A 19,132-nucleotide genomic window follows, 5' to 3' on the forward strand; every position below is an offset into this window, starting at 1 on the left:
AAACTTTTTCTGTGAGCCAATAATGGTGCCTTGGGGTAATCTTTTTCCTACGGAGAACATATATATTTCTCACGATCACTTACTGCCAGAAATAATAGTAATTCTGGCGAGAAGTATGCTCGCAGCCGGCTTTAAGTACTATATGTTGCGACGTGTTTCTGGGGAGTCAACTACGGCAATATGTGGCGGAAAAAAGTCAATTCGACACAAATACATATTAATTGCAACAAGATCACTCACAGGAAAAAGCAGTAGTACTATTAATTGTTGTAGTGATATATATATATATATATATATATAATTAAAGATAGAAAAGTTAGGAAGAACAATTTAAATTTGTCGTTATCGTAAATTATTAAATAATACATCTCAAAATGTATCGACTAAACATAACAAGATTTCCAAGGAAAAATTAAATAGCATTTGATCACTAAAATTAAAAAAAAAAAAATAGAAATTTAGATTGATGCTACTAGCTACGAACTGTGCTGATTGCACCGATCACTGGCACCCCAAAAATGCAGGAAGATGATCGAGAAGTACTCATATTGTTGTAGTTTAAGCACTTTCCTGGCCCCCATTAACACCCAGTATTCCAGAACTCCCATTCATCGACGCTGAATCTTCAACCACTGATGATCTCCAATCCTTTTCGAAGATTTCCTTCTCAATTACCTGATCGTCACCGTCCCCACTCACGAGGTGATCATGATCACCATCAACAATATCTTCATCCTCGTTATCATGGACGTGTTGATCATTTTCCTGATGATCTTGATCTAAAATCGCTCATCATCAATGGCTCTTCATTCGCGCCATAATCGTCGTGCTCGTCATCATCAGAGGGAGATCGAGAAAGCCAAGCGTCGTAATTGTCGAGAGGCACAAGCTGTAACGTGAGACGCCCATTAGCCCTGTGGGCGCGGAAGTACTCGTGGTGCCTCACCTTCTCCTCTGTGAGAACCAACCTTCCATCGCTGGTGTATTGCCGCTTCAGCACCCACGGCATATGAGAAGGCAGATTCCCCGTGCGTGCCAGCGACGGTATCGGCGGTGGAAACTCTTTCTTCTTCCATGCCACCAGCCTCTGTTCTCGCTTCCCACGACAGTACTTGCTGTAGTAATTACCCTCGTCATCATAATCATCACGAGACTCGTCAATATTATGGTCCAACTCATCCCCCCGCGCAATGGTACTGATCTCCATTAATGCGCTGCTTACCACCTCCTTGTTGTCATGATCTTTGAGATCAAGGCAGCTCTCCACACCGATGTAGTCCCCAATAACATAGGACTCCGCCGCCTCTATGGAGGACAACATGTTAAAGCAGCTAGCTTGTAGAACTATTATAACGATGTCGGTCTTCTTCTTCGGTAGAGAGTTCGAGTGACTGCATAATTATAAAGGAAAGGTATGGGTATCAATTGTGGATATCTAGAAGAAGAAGTGCTGCATGGATGCAAACCTGTATTGGGCTGCAGCCTGCTGGCTGTAAATTAATGCGGTGATTCCGCCTTCAAAAACAAAAAGAAATACAATTTTAGAGCATGCATGTATAAGTTGCGAATACTTTTTTTTTTTTAAAATAGAATTTATTAAATTTTTTTTTTTATGTGAATTCTAGTAGATTTACACGTTATAAGATTATAAATATTATTTTTTGATAGTTAAATAATAATAACTTATAATATATTTTTAATTTTTTTAAAAGTTGATCCAATATACAAGGTATAAGGTATATATATTTAGTGTTAAGTTTACACGTTCAAAATTTAAAGTTTTTTGCTTAATGAAACCATACGCGGTACACGTGCGCTGACATACGATGACACAACGTGTTGGTAACCTCAAAGAGTAGTTGATCCAAGCTAGCTGTACGTTGCTCATCTGGCGGCGCAGGCCCTAAAATCTAAATGATTGCTCGTCACCCTCGAAACGATGATAGACTAATCACCATCTGTACCGATTCGGATCATAATCACCATCGGAAGTTCTGCAGTTATTTTACGTATTTATTTTATATTTTATTGATGTACTGCATTAAAATAATTATTTTATATTAAAAAAAATAATACAGTCAATTATATTAATAAAATATATAAAATATATATATAAGTGATTATATATAAAATTTTAAATACGAATACTATGCATCGATTATACTTGAGAAAAGAAATTAATTGATTTATTTTTTAAATATTTAATTTCATTCTAATTATGATTTCTTGTTTATAATAGAAAGAAAAGAATAACAAATTATACGAACCTGTGAATAAATTTTGTTTATAATACTTGAATGGAAAGAATAACACGTAATTAATTATATAAACTATTAAATAAGCAGAAGATACAAACTAACTAATAAATTAACGAAACGTGTATATAGCTACGTCCAAAACCATTGGCAGCAGAGAGTAGAACAGATCTAGCATGCAAATAGGCGTTCGAAGGTGTCACGCTCTCGGCTTTTATAACGTTCAAATAGAGATTGATTCTCAACTGATGGTTAATTGGATTATTAAAGATAATTATCCTATCTGATATTTAGAAGATTTTTGAGATGATTTACATGAATATCTTAATAGACTAGAGTACACTATGAATCATATTTTTTGTGAAGGAAATACAGTGGTTGATTTTCTAGCTAAGTGTGGGGCTAAGGGTTTGAACTCTGACTGGTATGAACATCATAATTTGTCTAGTCCGTTGAAGGATCTTCTTCATATAGATAAACTGGGTATGCCCTACCTGAGAGTCTCGTAAGGTTTGTACTGCTTAGTAAGTTTCGCTTGGTTTGCTTGTTTTTTCATGTGTGCTTGTTTTCTTGTAGGTTACCATATTTTTGGTTTGTTCTAATTTAGGTTAAGTGTTTTTCTTTTGGCCGTGTAGTTGGAGTATATGAATATATTGGTTTTGATACCTGGGTTCTGAATTTCATAACTTATATGCACCCCTCAGGTGTCGTATTTGTAACCACGATTTTCCTCCTCTACAAATAAGGGTAATCAATAAATTGGAGTATCATCCTCTTTTTTTTTTAAAAAAAAAAAAAAGATCTAGCATGCAAACTAGAAGCCAGGAATGGATCTGAATATTCATATATACATCTTTTATATTTGATCTTTTTTATGAACGATAAGTTTTTTTTTTTTAACAAGTTATCATATATATATATACGTACAAGACAATAAATAATTATGAAAATTTTGCTTTTAATCTTTCGTGTAAAAAAAATGTTTTGATATTAGATTAAAAAAAAACAAAGTTTTATTTTTATTTTTCATTTTAATCACGTACGAAAATAATCTGAGAGAGAGAGAGAGAGCGAGAGAGAGAGGAAAATATTACACCAGCTAAAACATTAATCAGAGCAAATGATCAAACCAGGTATAGTTTACGAAATAAATGATCAGACAACGGTACATTTAATCAATCAATTATTATGAGAACGAACAATATTGTAAGTATGCGGGTGTGTTTATCTCTACAAAGAAAGAAAAAAGAATATATATATATATATCGGCAGATTGATAAACTTACCAGCTGGGTGCATGGGGATAATCTCTTCTTGGTTGGCCAGGGCGTCCTCTTTGTCTCCGACGGGCGCAGTTACTATAACTAGATCAGAGGGTGGATATATATACTAATTAAGATAAAGACAACTCGATCGTGAAGAGAGAGAGGAATTGAGATTTTTAATCTCTATAATTCCTTGTGAGTTATATGGCATACATATATCTCCTTATACTTAAAAGAGTCTATCGTCCCGTGAACAGTGAGATCAAAAGTAATGAACAGTAACTTAATTTATGATTTCTTCCTCCCCTCGCGTCCCTCTCTACCTCACAGAAATCACCATTTCCCCTTCGTCCCTCTCTGCAAATTCACCACAAAATAACCACACAAATCACGTCTCTCTCTACCTCACAGCAAAATCACCATTTCCCCTTCGTCCCTCTTTGCAAATGTGCCTCGCACATTGCCCAACCGCTAGTATATATATATAATAAGTGTCAATAAGCAGGCAGCTGTCGTCCATTAATTTTTTCCATTTTGCCCCTCCTTTTCTGTTTATTTTCCGTTGCTATACTCTTTTTGTCGTGCAATACCTTTTTTCCTAGAATTACCCCTGCTTTTATATTTATTTTTCCATTCTATCTTTGATTTCTGTTTCCTTATGTCCTCATTTTTACAGTTTTATCCTTCTTTTTCCTTTTTGGCCGTCTATATCTTTCGTTTCCATTTTTATAATTGCTTTATTTTTTTTTTCCGTGCGCGGGTGTTTGTGCTAAGCTTCTATAAGATTTTGGACTTTTTTCCTCCCCTCTTCCCACCGCTTCCACCACTTTGTATAAGAATTATTATGTTTTCTCTAATTTCATCTGTTTGACTTTTATCAGATTGTGATTTTTGTTTTTAGTGTTTTCCACCATTCTATGAGCACTCCTTTTAGACGATTCCACAAAAACAAGAAATAAACATAAATCGAAAAAAAGAAAAACTGAGAACACATATCTGAACATGGTCTCTTCAAGTGTGAAGATATGTTCGGATCTTTAGGGAAATAAAAACAATAGAAGAAAGAAATGTAAATCAACTCAGGCGTGTAGGAAATGAATAACGTGTATTCATTTAGCTACAAATGCAAGACATAAAATGGGAAGGAGGAGTCGGGAAAAAATGCTAAGAAGTAAAGTGCAACAAATAAATCAATAGCAACAGAAATAGATGAAACAAATGAAAAATACCAAACCATTACATATCAGACGGAAGAAAGTAAAATTTTTTCCTTCATATCTAAAAAATAAAACCTCGAATTCGTAGGGTTTCAAAATAAAATGTGCGAGGAAATAAAACAAAGACAGAGATTAAGCATATAACACTTGATGAATCTTGCTTCTTTGTTGAGAACAAGATTGGAGAAGGGAGATAGTGCAGACGGAAAGGGAAGAGAAGAGAGAAGGAGAGGAAGAAAGGTGACAAAAAGAAAGAGGGGGAGAGAGAGAGAAGGAAGAAGACTCTGGAAGGAGGTGAATGAGAAAGGCGAATTCGTAAGGATGTATTTATACGATTGGTTGTAGAGTTAGGGGTTTTTTTATGAAGACGGTGTCGTTTTGGGTCTCTGTTGGTCTTCACATATGTGTCGTTTATGAAAAAAACACGAAAAATTTACTGGCTACCTTGGGTTGGGTCTGGGTTGGGTTTCATAAATTATGGATTGAAATCGGCTAATGATATGTGAATAATGAACAACAAATAAAGCCACGAAAACAAATAAAGCTAGGAAAAACGAAGAGGTTATATCATCAATAAACACCTACAATTCTAGACTCAAAAGGAATAACGTAGAAACCACAGGGTTTAACAGGTGCATCATCAAAAAAGATGCGTCAATGGGAGCAAATATTAGTTCGGCACATGTGCCAACAACACTTTCATCCACTCCGATGCAAAGTTGCAGAAAAATGTGAGCACAACAAAATTTCACTTGGAAGTTAATGTAGTTAAAAATTATTCAGTAGGCTAACTACAACGTAAAAATTACTAACTTGCTAATGCACAAAATTGACTAAAGAATCTCATCAGAAAATCAAGTTTTGTTGTTGTAGAAGTAAGAAGAAAAGCAGACAAAAGACGTGGTGGGATAAACAGAGAGACACGGAAACGAGGGTGGGTGAGTTCGGGGTGGCTTACCAAGAGGTGATAGACTTGAATGGAGTGCAGCACCCGGCGATTGCTCGTTGTGCAAGTGGTAGTGGCGCGGAGGAGGATGGCGGCGTGGGATGGCAGATGGGTGGCTCGCGGTGGGGAAAGATTTTTTCCTCTGTTTCGGGGGTCAAAAACAGGGGTGTTTCCACTGTGATTCTTCGATGAGATGGGTATGGTGACACAAGGTTCAGCAAGAAGAAGAACAAGAATAAGAAAGAACAAGAAATGGGAAAATTACAGAGAAATGAGGAGAAAGCTCATACGACGCATCAGAGAGGCGAAGAGAAAGAGATGAAAGTGTTAGGGTTCCTTTTCAGCAGCGCCAAAATGACACCGTTTTCACAGGGGCTGGGCGTCCCTTTTTTATCTCATACAGGTTGGGCCCTTAGTGTCACACACACACACACAAAGCCCAACTAAAATTAATCACTATAAAACCATTACAAAAAGTCCAAACTCAAAAATGAAAAGAATAGAGATGAAAAAAATTAGAATATAATTACTTAAAATAAGATAAAACAACCATCCACTTAAAAATAAATGCCAACAATAATAATAATTAAATCAAAATAAAAGCCAATAATTATAGTTGCAAAAAGAAAAAAAAAAGTAGTTTAAAAATAAGATGAGAAATATTACTTTTATAAGAAAAGTCCATGATGCATACATTCAAAGTTTTATGTCATGCATACATGTCCATACATTTATTTGTGTTTACTTATATATGCCCCTATGATATCTGTGGTATATTATTTGTTTACTTATTAAGATTTTTCGAAATCTTACTGTGGTAGTTTTCACTACCATTTCTCATCCGGAATGGTAAAAGTTGTAACAAGATTAGAAAATCTCGATGAAAAATTACAAAATGACAATAAATCCTCCGGAAAGGATTGTGCTTAAAATGGTTATAAGCTCGCCCAAGCCCTTTATCTTGGAACGCCTTGAGACAATTGACCTAGCTATCACAGAATTACTTGACGATATAGAGGATTTCAAATGTCGTCACAATTGAGATAAAAATTGGAATCTAGAGAAAAGAATGAAGCTCAAAACTTAAGACATTTGTCATACTTACTTTTGAATAATATTTTGATAAATCCTATGTTTGTATTTTAGATTTTAGACTGTGCATATACTTAAATTTTATTACATCAACCATTTTATTACATGTCGTAAAAATTGCAATAAAATAACTGAATATGAAAAAAATAATAAATAATCATTTATATACTATTTTTAAATATTAAGTTTATTTAGAAACGTATAATGATAACGCATCGACTCCAATAGTTGCTTTTGGATCTGTAATAAAAAATTGTGTAGTTATAAATGTGTTTGTGGAAATTCCTATATTATAATCATGGATATTTTGCAGATAATATATATGATATTTTTTTATTATAAATGAAAAAATCTTAAAATATAGACAAAACTATTACATTTCATAATTGTATATTAATATATTTTTTATTATTACATATTTTTATAGGAAATTTTTATTTTTAAAAATATTTTTTACATGTTTGCAACTGGGCACACGTGCGATGCACGTGTTTGCCCTTTACTAGTTTATATATCACTGCCTATACTTAAAAGAGCCTATAACTGTTATTGTTCATTACTGTTCATCGTGAACAGTAAATCTAAATCAGCCGTTTTTTTTTTCAATATCTTATTACTGTTCATCGACAATATGATGAACAGTAATCAACAGTTTTTTTTTAATTTTTTTTTTATTCGTGTGAATGCCAATATGCGACGTAATACCGCAATCGTGCGTAGGAAATGAGAGAGAGGAAGAAAGAAAAAGTGAAAAAAATATTAATTTTTGAGTTTTAAATGATCAATAGAGAAGCTATTTTTTTTTTCTTCGCATGTTTTTTTCGCATATCCTATTACTGTTTATTATATCATACACTTAAAATCAACTTTAATTTATAAAATACTAATTTTTTATCATTAAATAAATAATGAAGTTTTACTGTATATTTTTAAGAGGAAAAAAACTATCTAATTAATTTGAATTTTTAATATAATTTAAATTTCATAATAAATGATGAACATAAATAAATAATAATTTTATTCTTATACATTAGACTATTTTAATATTTGAAATTATACTTTATTTTTTTCTTCAATTTGACAAATGTGGCAAACGTGCTTTTTTTTATTAATTAGAAAATCTTACGCCATACAAGATTTTACACAAGTACCACTAATTTCAAAATAACCAAGTCATTTATAAAATACTAATATTTCATCATTAAATAAATAATGAAATTTTGTTAAATATTTTTAAAAAATTATAACTATATAAATAATTGGAGTTTTAACATAATTTAAATATGATAATATTCTTAATTAACTAAAGAGAACTGCTTCAACTGATAAAAAAGTAACCTGAAAATATGTCATGAATGTGTATTTCATTTTTTTATTTTTCTTTTCTTTTTTTCATGTATTTTTTTAATCATCATAAACATTTTTAAAAAAATAAAAAATTTACAACATCATTGGGTCAGGAGGGAATTGACAATCTATTTCTTCCCAAAAAAAATTATTGAGTTCGAGGAAGAGATTAATAGATTCTTAAGTTTTCAGAAACTTTTATATATTTTTTAAAATATTATTTAAATATAAAATATTTTTTAATTTGTTAATCTAATCATTACAATTTTCTTAAATATAAATTTTTTAAATTTTAAAACAAAAACTACATTAAAAAATTATATTCCAATAATATTTTAACTTTTAAAATATTTTTATTTTAACTTTTTTTCTCTCATTTTCTAAAATCAAATAAAATATCTTAATCCAAATAATTTTATATATTACTATTCACAAACCATATCACTACTATTAATACATCGATCCAAATCATATCAAAAGATATGATGTCTATGTGTGTTGTTTTTTGAAGGACGAGGCTGCTGCTGGTACATTAAAATTTTTAAGATTTAAATCCAACTCTTCATTTTACCACTTCTCATTTTTTTTTTCTTCGGTTGGATTGCTTCAATTTATGCAGTGAAATACTATCACTATCATAAAAATTCTCCACATCTCTTTTCACTTGTTAGGTACAGAAATTGAGTTCATAAAAAATTTTCTATATATTACTTATTTTATTTATGATTACGTTTTTTTTTTTTAATTCAAAATATATTTATATTTTATAAAATAAGTTATTTTTCAACCGGACAAATGTGCCTCGCACATTACCCAACCGCTAATGTGTATATATATATATGTACGAACGATCGAGTACTGTAAAATGAATGTATATATGGTCGTCTCGTTTCCGAACTTCCCTAGCTAGCTGATCTAGCTCATCATGTTGCTTTGTCCTTAGTAATCATGAACGCATGCATGCAGTATTTATTAATAATTAATTTGGGGCGGAGTTTCAGGGATTAAGCGGTGGATAACCGAGTGCATGGGAACGGTGCAGAAAAAAAAAAAAAAAAAAAAAAAAGATTATTTATGTGCTGAATCACGTTGGATCGATTTCCATTACTGATCAGCACATGCAAGAAATAGTTCTAACTAAAGTACTGAAACGATTGTTATGGTTTTTGAGTCCAATGATAAAACAAATTAGATTAATGTTATTTATAGTCGTGGAATGTATAATTATCTTAAAAATAATAAAATTTATTATTAAAATATTAATTTTTTTCATATAAATTTTATATATATTTATTTTTTAAAAAACAATTATATAATACTTATACACTTATAATTATAATTATTATTTCTTAAAAAATTATACAATATCTAAGGATAAAAAAAAAAGGACAAACATTTATTCCACACATGATTCATGCACCAGTAAAGACAAAAACATTATTATTGGTGGTGGGCATGAAAATTCGATTTCATCTTCTCTTTTGTGACCTTCCTTGTACTATAAATTCAATCTTCCAAATAAAACAAAAGAAAATTGTCTATTCCCACATTTTGTATTTCTTGTCGGAAATAAATGTCAAGGCCTAGGACTTGACACCTCATTTCGACGGGCATCATTTTACTTGCGTCTCGTCTTTTGAAATGGAGCCCATGCAGCTATTTAGGACTTTTCTTTCTTACCGTGTAAATTAGGATCTGGATTTACAAGGGTGTCCTATCTCGTCCAAAAATAACGAGTTGAAAATATGAAAAATGAGCTATATTTGTCGTTGCGTGAGTACTACACATTTCTTTTAAAGATAAATAATACTTATAATTTTATAATATATAAATTTCGTGCACTCCAATTTTTGTTTTAATAAAATTTCTTAATTTTAAGAAGCAAGGTATGCCAAGTCTGTCTTTTTAAATTGAGTAATACTACTTACGATCGTGGAATACGTAAATACCGCACAACTATTTTGAAAAATAATAAATTTTACTATAAAAAATTAATATTTTTTCATGTAAATCTTATATTTACTCTTTTTTTTTTTCCAGAATGATTGTGCATAAATACTTTTTTCAAAATGATTAGATGATGTTTACGCATTTCACGATTGCAAATATCATTTCTCTTTTAAATTGCACAGGACCTCCGAGGAAGCATAGGTCGAAGTCAAAATAGTTCAATTTAGTATAGAGAAAACCTGGGGAGTGGTCGGGCTAATAAACATAGAAGAGCAGCCCACCACTAATTAGCTGACACCTAGGCTTTCCATCTAAGCTATCATGTGTTGCACTACATCTGATTATTGTAGATTAGTATAAACCCTTCACACCCTTCGCACCCACCCTCTTGCACCCCCTCTTTACCCCGTAGCACAGCAACTCGCACCCCCTCTCGCACAGTTGAAACCCACACGCCTTCATCTTCTTTAGCGACACCGAGGCTAACTGATATGAACCCATGAGAATTAAATCTCTTAAAAGACTATATCCATCTTGGTGCCCATCACTAACTATGTTTTGTTTCTGCTTCATTTTCTTCTTTGTAAATTGCATTTACATCATCTACAAAAGAAAAAGATAATCGATGAGACTGATATTGGAAGGAGAAGAGAACAACCAAATCTTGCTTCTACACTTGTGATATTGGAAGGGGAAGATAATCAATGGCATTTTCATATCTCGTAGCAATACAATACACTTGTGATTTTCTCTTCTACATTTTAGCATACACCTTGTATGCACACTATGTTCTCCATCTCAGCAAGTCTTCTACATTTCCATCATCATTTTCCATGATACAAATAGCCAACCTTCATACCTCCAGCATTTTCTTTTATAAGTAATAAATTATTTCATTGATACGAAGATAGACATAGCCCAGGTACACTGAAAATATACATGTGCATACACCTATTTAAGAACTAGAAACAATTACAAGGAAATCATGGAAGCTGAGGCCATTCAAATCTAAAGCAATGGCCCACAAAAACAAAGTCCTCTAGAAAAAACTTCTAAACTCTTCCAAGGAGTGCTCATGATCCTAAAAAACCCTATCGTTTTTTTCACACCAAAAAATACATATGAGAGCTATCTTCCACACGACCGCAATCTGTGGTGTCCCAGTGATCCCTCTCCAACTTGCTAACAGTTCAACCACCCTACCCAGCATTACCCAAGCTATTCCCATTTTGCTAAAAAAGTAATTCCAAATATCTCGAGTAAAATCGCAATGCAAAAGTATATGGTCCGCCGTTAATTTCACCATTATTTCCGCACAAACAGCACCAATCCGTGATTATAAGGCCACGTCGTCTAAAATTATCTATGGTCATAATCTTCCCTAGAGCTGTTGTCCAAACAAAGAATGCGGCCTTGGTTGTGCTTTACTCCTCCATATCTTCTTTCAAGGGAAGTTGTGCATTTGTTGCATGGTAATAGAGACATAGAAGGAGCGTACCGAGAACTTTGCTTTCCTAGAGGGTCTCCATTCTAGCGAATCTTCAGTTGTAGCCACAATAGGAGTGTTGTACAACAAGTTCAGAAACTCCATCAAAACAATCACTTCCCAATCATGTGCATCCCAAGTAAGGCTAATATTCCACTCTTGTAAACCTTGATTGACTACCACCAAGTCCGCCACCATAGCTTCCTTCTCCCTTGTAATACTAAAAATCGTGGGATAAACATCCTTCAAGGCTGTGTCTCCCACCCACACATCATTCCAAAAGCTGATCCTACTACCATCCCCCAAACACAGCTGAGTATTATTAGCAAATGAGTACCAACCTTTCCGTATATACTTCCATAGCCCCACTCCATAAGACCCCCTACCTTTTTTAGAACACCAACCCCCTCGTTCACTACCATACTTCGTGTTGATCACCCATTTCCATATAGACTCCACTCTCATTGTTATAACGCCATAACCATTTACCTAATAAAGTCTTATTAAAATCCATCACATTCCGAACCCCCAAGCCACCATCCCTCAAAGGAGAACATACCTTATCCCACCACACTAAGTGGAATTCAAATTCATCTCCTATTCCACTCCATAAAAAATCATGTTGAATTTTTTCCATTCTAGTTGCAATGTTAGCAGGGAGGGGAAATAAGGATAAGTAGTATGTGGGAAGGTTGGATAAAGTACTCTTGATAAGAGTGATTCGTCCCTTTTAGATAAATACAACATTTTCCACCCGACCAACCTCCGCTCAAATTTTTTCAGCACAACCTCCCAGATTGTCTTAGCTTTGAAGGAAGCCCCCAATGGAAGTCCAAGGTACTTCAATGGCAATGAAGAAACCACACAACCCAAGATGTCAGCCAACCGCGACCATCTCTGTCTTAGCAAGATTAATCTTCAACTCGGATACCGCTTCGAAACAAAGTAAGATGGCCTTCAAAGATTGAATATACCCTGCATTTGCCTCACAAAACAACAAGGTGTCATCTGCAAACAAAAGCTGAGAAATAATGGTAGAGCCGTGGATATCTCCCACTGAGAAGCCAGAGAAAAAACCTCCATCTACTACAGCCGACACCATTCTACTTAGCGCCTCTATTACTAGAACAAACAAGAGGGGTAATAATGGATCACCTTGACGTAGTTCCCTCGAACTATTAAAGAAACTCACAGGATCACCATTTACCAAAATTGAGAAGCAAGCCGTTGACACACAATGGCTCATCCATTTTCTCCATCTTTCCTCAAAACCACATCAACCCAGCATATATAACAGGAAATCTCAATTAACATGATCCATGCCTTCTCCATATCTAATTTGCATATAATACCTGGAACTCCTGACTTGATCCAGCTATCCAAGCATTCATTAGCTATGAGGATTGAGTTCAAAATTTGTCTCCCTCTCACAAAGGTATTTTGTGACTTAGAAATGATATTCATCATGACCGAGCTCATCCTATTAGCAAGGACTTTTGAAAGCATCTTATTAGGGGTGACCTCGGTCCAGTCCGGTCTGGTCTTGGGCCATTTTGTGGACCGGACCGAACCTATTCGGTTTAAGAATTCTCCACCCTGGACCGGACCGAGTCACATATAGGTCCGGTCCGGTCTGGTCCATTTCGGTCTGGTCCGGTCCAGGGTCGGTCCAATCAGTCTGGACATGCCTAAGATGGGCCATTCAGCCCATCTAAATCTGATTTTTTTCTTTTGCCCAATTTCAATTATTTTCGGTCCATTTCAAATTTTGTATATTTTTTTAGCTAAAACTACTATAAAAACTTGATCTTGAAAAATACAATAATAAAAAAAAACCTAATCTATATAAAAAAAAAAACCAAAAATAATAATAATACAAAAGTTATTACAAATTACAAATTACAAATTATAATCCAAAACTTAACAGCTTAAATACTTAACATATAACGAGACCAGAATTCTAGCTGCTACATCCAACTTACTAATCTTCAACTCAGTTACTCAGGACTGGCCCATATTTCTGTCTGAAATTAAGACACTGTAGTATATCAAGTAGGGCTGCGACAAAAAAAGAAAAAAAAAGTATCAAGTAGGGACCAAAATTCTAGCTACTAAACCCAAACTAACATAATCAATAACGTCGGTAGAATTTAGAGATTATAATCTTCTCACCTCTTTAGTCTTTAATCATCATTAGGTGTAGGGCCAGTAGACATTGAATTTAACCCCTCAACAGAATCAGCAAAGTTCGGATCCCCAACAAGTTCTATCCATAAAAATTTAAAACAAAACAAGTTAAATAAAGTTACATAACATAGAAGATAAAACAAAATAAATCACAAAAGATATCAAAGGTAATTTTATTACATACCCATATCCAGCTGCTTCTCAAATTCCTCCACTTCATCCATTAAAGCCCTAAGGCTTATTGGAGTAGAAGAAGAACAAAGTCAGTTTTGTGCACATATGAGACCATCAACACTCATTGGATTTAAACTACTTCGCAAAGGGTCAAGTACACGACCCGCAGTGCTAAATGTATATTCAGAGACCACAGTAGATACCGGTATTGCAAGAACATCACGTGCAACCTTTGAAAGTACGCGATATCTAACTGAATTCACCTTCCACCAAATTAGAAGGTCAAAACTATCATCTTCATCCTCACATCTTTCAGCTAGATATATATCAACCTCTGACTTACTTTCCAAACTATCTTCTGACTGCAACTGTTGCTTAAATTCAGCCATCATTTTTGCCTTTCTTCATGTTGGGAACTTGTGCGCTGAGGAGAATGTCTTTCTTCATTTTCCATGTATGCATCATATATGCGGATAAATACATTTTTCACCTTCCAACTGAAATCAAGTTTTTTTGCATGATCATGTGCATACATTTTTTCTAACCCAAAATCAAGATATCGCATCTTGTAGCGAGGATCAAGAAGAACACCAACATAGAGCAACATATTCTGATTTTCCAAGTTCTCCCAATACTTGTCAAACTTTATCTTCATATTTGTGGCCATTAATCCCAACACGGGATTTCTTTCTTCACACTTCATATTAATTACATCTTTAATAATAACCAATTTTGAAAAAAAAAACATTACAAGTTACATATTCACCCCCCGAGAATTTTAAAGTTGCATAATGAAATAATGCAAGGAACCTCACAAACAACTATACCTTCGCCCAATCGGATGCATTGGGAGGCCCTAACTTCTTTGACTTTCTAGTATTCACCACATGGTCTACATTTTCATCATCGACATCGTCGTCGTCATCATCTCTAATACTACTAAGGAAGCACGGATCTTCTTCCTCCAACCGATCAAAAGCCCTTTTAAATTTTGAAGCCCTCTCCAACATAAGATAGGTGGAGTTCCACCTAGTTGGTACATCTAGGCAAACTTAGCTTTTAGATTGAATATCTTCTAACCTCACACATTTCTGAAATGTACTCCACCTTTGAGGGGAGGATTTAACATACTTCACAACACCCCTCACCTTCACAATAGACTCATCATATTCTTTTAACCCCTCACGAACAATTAAGTTTAAAATGTGGGCACAACATCGAACATGCAATAATTCATGTTCCAAGTTCGTGTCTCTCCTATACTTTATTTTTTTTTCAAATAAGAAACAGTCTCATTATTAGAACTTGCATTATCAAGTGTGAGTGCAAGTATTTTTGGTCGCCCCCAATCATGCAAACACATCTCTATTCCCTTACTAAGGGTATCACCCTTGTGATTTTCAATCAAACAAAAGGAAATAATCCTTTTGTGTAACTTCCAACCATCATCAATAAAGTGTGCTGTGAGACACATATAGTTTAGATTTTGCTCGGATGTCCATGTATCCATGGTGAGAGAAACTCGCTGCCCTCGAAGAGCATTTCTCAACTTTTGTTTCTCTTTTAAAAACAAATTAAAGCAATCATTGGCAACTGTCATACGGGATGGAATCCCTACCCACTTAGGGCAAACCACAAGCATAAACTTACTGAAACCCTCCCATTCAGTATGCCTAAAGGGCAACTCATCAAGAATAATCATCTCTGCTAAGGCTTGTCGGCAAGCCTCAACACTAAATGCAATAGGCACAAGTCCCCCACTACTACTATCACTTTGTCCCTCCACGTTTCAACCTAGAGTCGTCTGAGATTTATCCGTCTTCTTAAACGGACATTTCTTACATTGGTGTTCAATGTGATACTTCATGTTTTTCGTACCATTGGTCTTTGTATCACATGCATTTGGAACACCACAATAATTACATGTAGCCCTAGGTTTACTTGGATCACTTTTTGAAATTTTTGTAAAGTGATCCCAAACAAAAGACCTAACTCTACCTTTTTGTGACCCACAAACTGATTGATCACTTGCATTGGGTGGGGGTGGAGGCATGTTTGGTGTTGATTCTTACACATCATTTGTAGAAGACTTTATCTATAAAAAGGAGTCAGGACAAACAAGACAAAAAGACAAAAGAACAAAAGAATTAGAAAACAAGCATTAATATATAGTGTTAAAGCCTTGTAAATTCGTAGCAAGACCATAATAATTAATGACTAGACAAATTAATCTGGATTTTTTTATTTTTCTACAAATTAATGCATCTCAACTATATATATATATATATATATATAATATATGAGCATATATATGTATGTACATATATATATGAGTTATATTTTCTGTGTGTGTAAAAAATATATTGTGTGAGTGGGTGGCAGAGTGCCAAAAATCTCCCACTACTTCCATTGTATTTCGACCAAAAAAAAAAAATTGTGCTTCAACCAACAAAAAAAAAAATGTAAGTGACCCTAAGTCCCTGACTTGTAAGTTTTCTGCAGGGATTATGGGTGATATTCGGTCGGTCCGGACCGAAAAAACCGACCGGACCGACCAATTCGGTCTGGACCGAACCGGACCGAGAATGGTACCGGTCGGTCTCGGTCCGAATTTTATAGGACCGACTTAATTCGGTCCGGTCCACGGTCTATGGGTTTTTCGGACCGGACCGGACCGAATTAAAATTGAAAAAAAAATATATTAATTATATAATTCTCATTTAACATATCACTAACTCACCATTAAATAATTATTAACTAATAGTCTAATACTAATATTTATAATTTTATACTAATATTAATATTTATACTAATAGTCTAGACTTTACTTCTAGTCTTCTATTCTCTAATATGGTATATAAAAAAAAATACTAATAGTCTAATATAGAGTAAGAGTCTATGACTATAGTTATAGTTATACTAATATTATAATATAGTTATAACTTATACTAATCATGGATTCATGATTCATAATAACTAATCACTATAAGCCTATAGTATTAATGTATTATTATATAATATCTAGTATTAGTATTACTATATCATTATAATATAAATATTATAATATAGTTATAACTTGTACTAATTACTAAATCACTATAACTAATATTAGTATATTACTATTTACTAATAGTCTAATACTAATAATATTATATAGTTATAACTTATACTAATCAAGTAATCATGGATTCATGATTCATAATAACTAATCACTATAAGTCTATAGTATTAATATAGTATTATATAATATATAGTATTAGTATCACTATATCATTATAATATATATTACTATTACTATTAGTAATTTAGTATTGATATAGTCAATAGTTATTTAGTATAATATAAGTATTATATAATATATTATACTAAGTAGTAAGTACCAACTATATAACTATTATAAGTTATAATAACTTTACTCATATAAGAGTTATAGTATAATAGTATTAATAATTTAATAGCATATTATAAAAGTTATAGTATTATAGCATAATATTTGTATAATAGTATAGTATTAATATCACTAAAGTTATAAGTTATAACTATATATACCTACTAGGCTAATAGCATAATATTTGGGTTTTTTTAGTTTTTTATATAGAATAGTTTTTTTTTTTATCATTGTATTTTTCAAGATCAAGCTTTTTTTAGTAATTTTAGCTAAAAAAAATGTACAAAATTTGAAGTGGGCCGAAAAAAATTGAAATTGGGCAAAAAAAAAAATCAGATTTAGATGGGCTGAATGGCCCATTTTAGACATGTACAGACCGACTGGACCGACCCTAGATCGGACCGGACCGAAATGGACCGGACCGGACCGGTCCTATATGTGACTCGGTCCGGTCTAGGGTGGACAATTCTTGGACCGAATAGGTCCGGTCCGGTCCATAAAATGGCCCAAGACCGGACCGGACCGGACCGGACCGGACCGAACTCACCCCTAGCAGGGATGTTGTTGGTCTTCCATTATGCTTAATTTCTAATACTACTTCTATAAATTACTTATAAAAAAAACTACTTCTGTAAATTTATATTTTGCCACACAAGTTCACAACAAGAGTCACAACAAGGTCACCGAATTACACTGGGCCACATCCCAATTCCAAAATACATCAGAAACCAGTAAGTAACTAAGTTAGTAACCACAAATTGAGTCACTGACAAATTGACAATCGGCGTCCGGCGATAAAAACCAAAATCAACACCCAACGAGAGTCAACACCATTAAAATTGAAAAGATTAAATACCAGAGAGAGAGAGAGAGAGAGAGAGAGAGTACCAAAATACGCAACCGAGGGGTTGGAGGAGGGGGGGATGTGATGGAAAGGGGTTATTGGGCTAGGGTTTATCGTTTTGCAAAATTGCCTTTCGAGTTTCGGGGGAGAGGGGAGCCAAGTCGAACTGAGGAAGTGAGGGGGTGGGGAGGGGAACTAATATTGAAATGGTGCCGTTTGGATTGAAATTGGACCCAAACGGCGCCGTTTCAACAGACGGTTTATTAAAAAAAAACTGCGTTGCGTGAAACGACGCCGTTTCATGCAACTCAATTTCAAAATTCTGCCCTTCCTGGACTTAAACGGCGCCGTTTAGCTCCTATTTTATACTAAACGGCACCATTTTGGCTTCTTGGCAGATGAGGTATCTCCCCCTCATTAATAATTTAATACATTAATATTAATAACACTAATTTAATACTATAGACTTATATATTAATTTTAATAATACATTAAAAATTTAATACTATAGACTTATAGTGATTAGTTATTATCAATCATGATTAATATAAGTGATTAGTATATTTTTTTTTAATACCATATTAGAGTCTAGAAGTAGAGTATAGACTATTAATATAATACTTGTATTAGTATAAATATTAGTATTACTATAAAATTATAAATATTACTATTAGTATAAAATTATAAATATTAGTATTAGTTAATAATTACTTAATAGTGAGTCACTGAATTATATACTAATACTATATATTATGCTATTATAATGTTACTGTTACTACTGCATATAGACTTATAGTGTGTGTATATAATATATATATATATATATTATAATGATATAGTGATACTATATATTATATAATAATATATTAATACTATAGACTTATAGTGATTAGTTATTATGAACATGATTAATATAACTTATAACTATATAATTGTCTAATAGTATTAGTATTAGACTATTAGTAATATAGTATAGCTATA

General features: G+C 33.3%; 1 protein-coding gene across 1 annotated transcript; it reads right to left on the bottom strand.

The window, feature by feature from the left end:
• Window positions 1–344: 344 nt before the first annotated feature.
• On the bottom strand, window positions 345–12,660 carry LOC109012587. The gene is made up of 5 exons (XM_035684400.1): window positions 12,445–12,660; window positions 11,571–11,870; window positions 10,435–10,558; window positions 1,467–1,515; window positions 345–1,391 (listed from the first exon to the last, which is right to left on the bottom strand). The coding sequence occupies exons 1-5, from the start codon at window positions 12,658–12,660 to the stop codon at window positions 758–760; spliced, it is 1,323 nt and encodes a 440-aa protein (XP_035540293.1). The 3' UTR covers window positions 345–757.
• Between the last annotated feature and the right edge of the window lie 6,472 nt (window positions 12,661–19,132).

Source organism: Juglans regia, chromosome 13, assembly GCF_001411555.2.
Source record: "Juglans regia cultivar Chandler chromosome 13, Walnut 2.0, whole genome shotgun sequence".
In the NCBI taxonomy this organism is placed as follows: domain Eukaryota; kingdom Viridiplantae; phylum Streptophyta; class Magnoliopsida; order Fagales; family Juglandaceae; genus Juglans; species Juglans regia.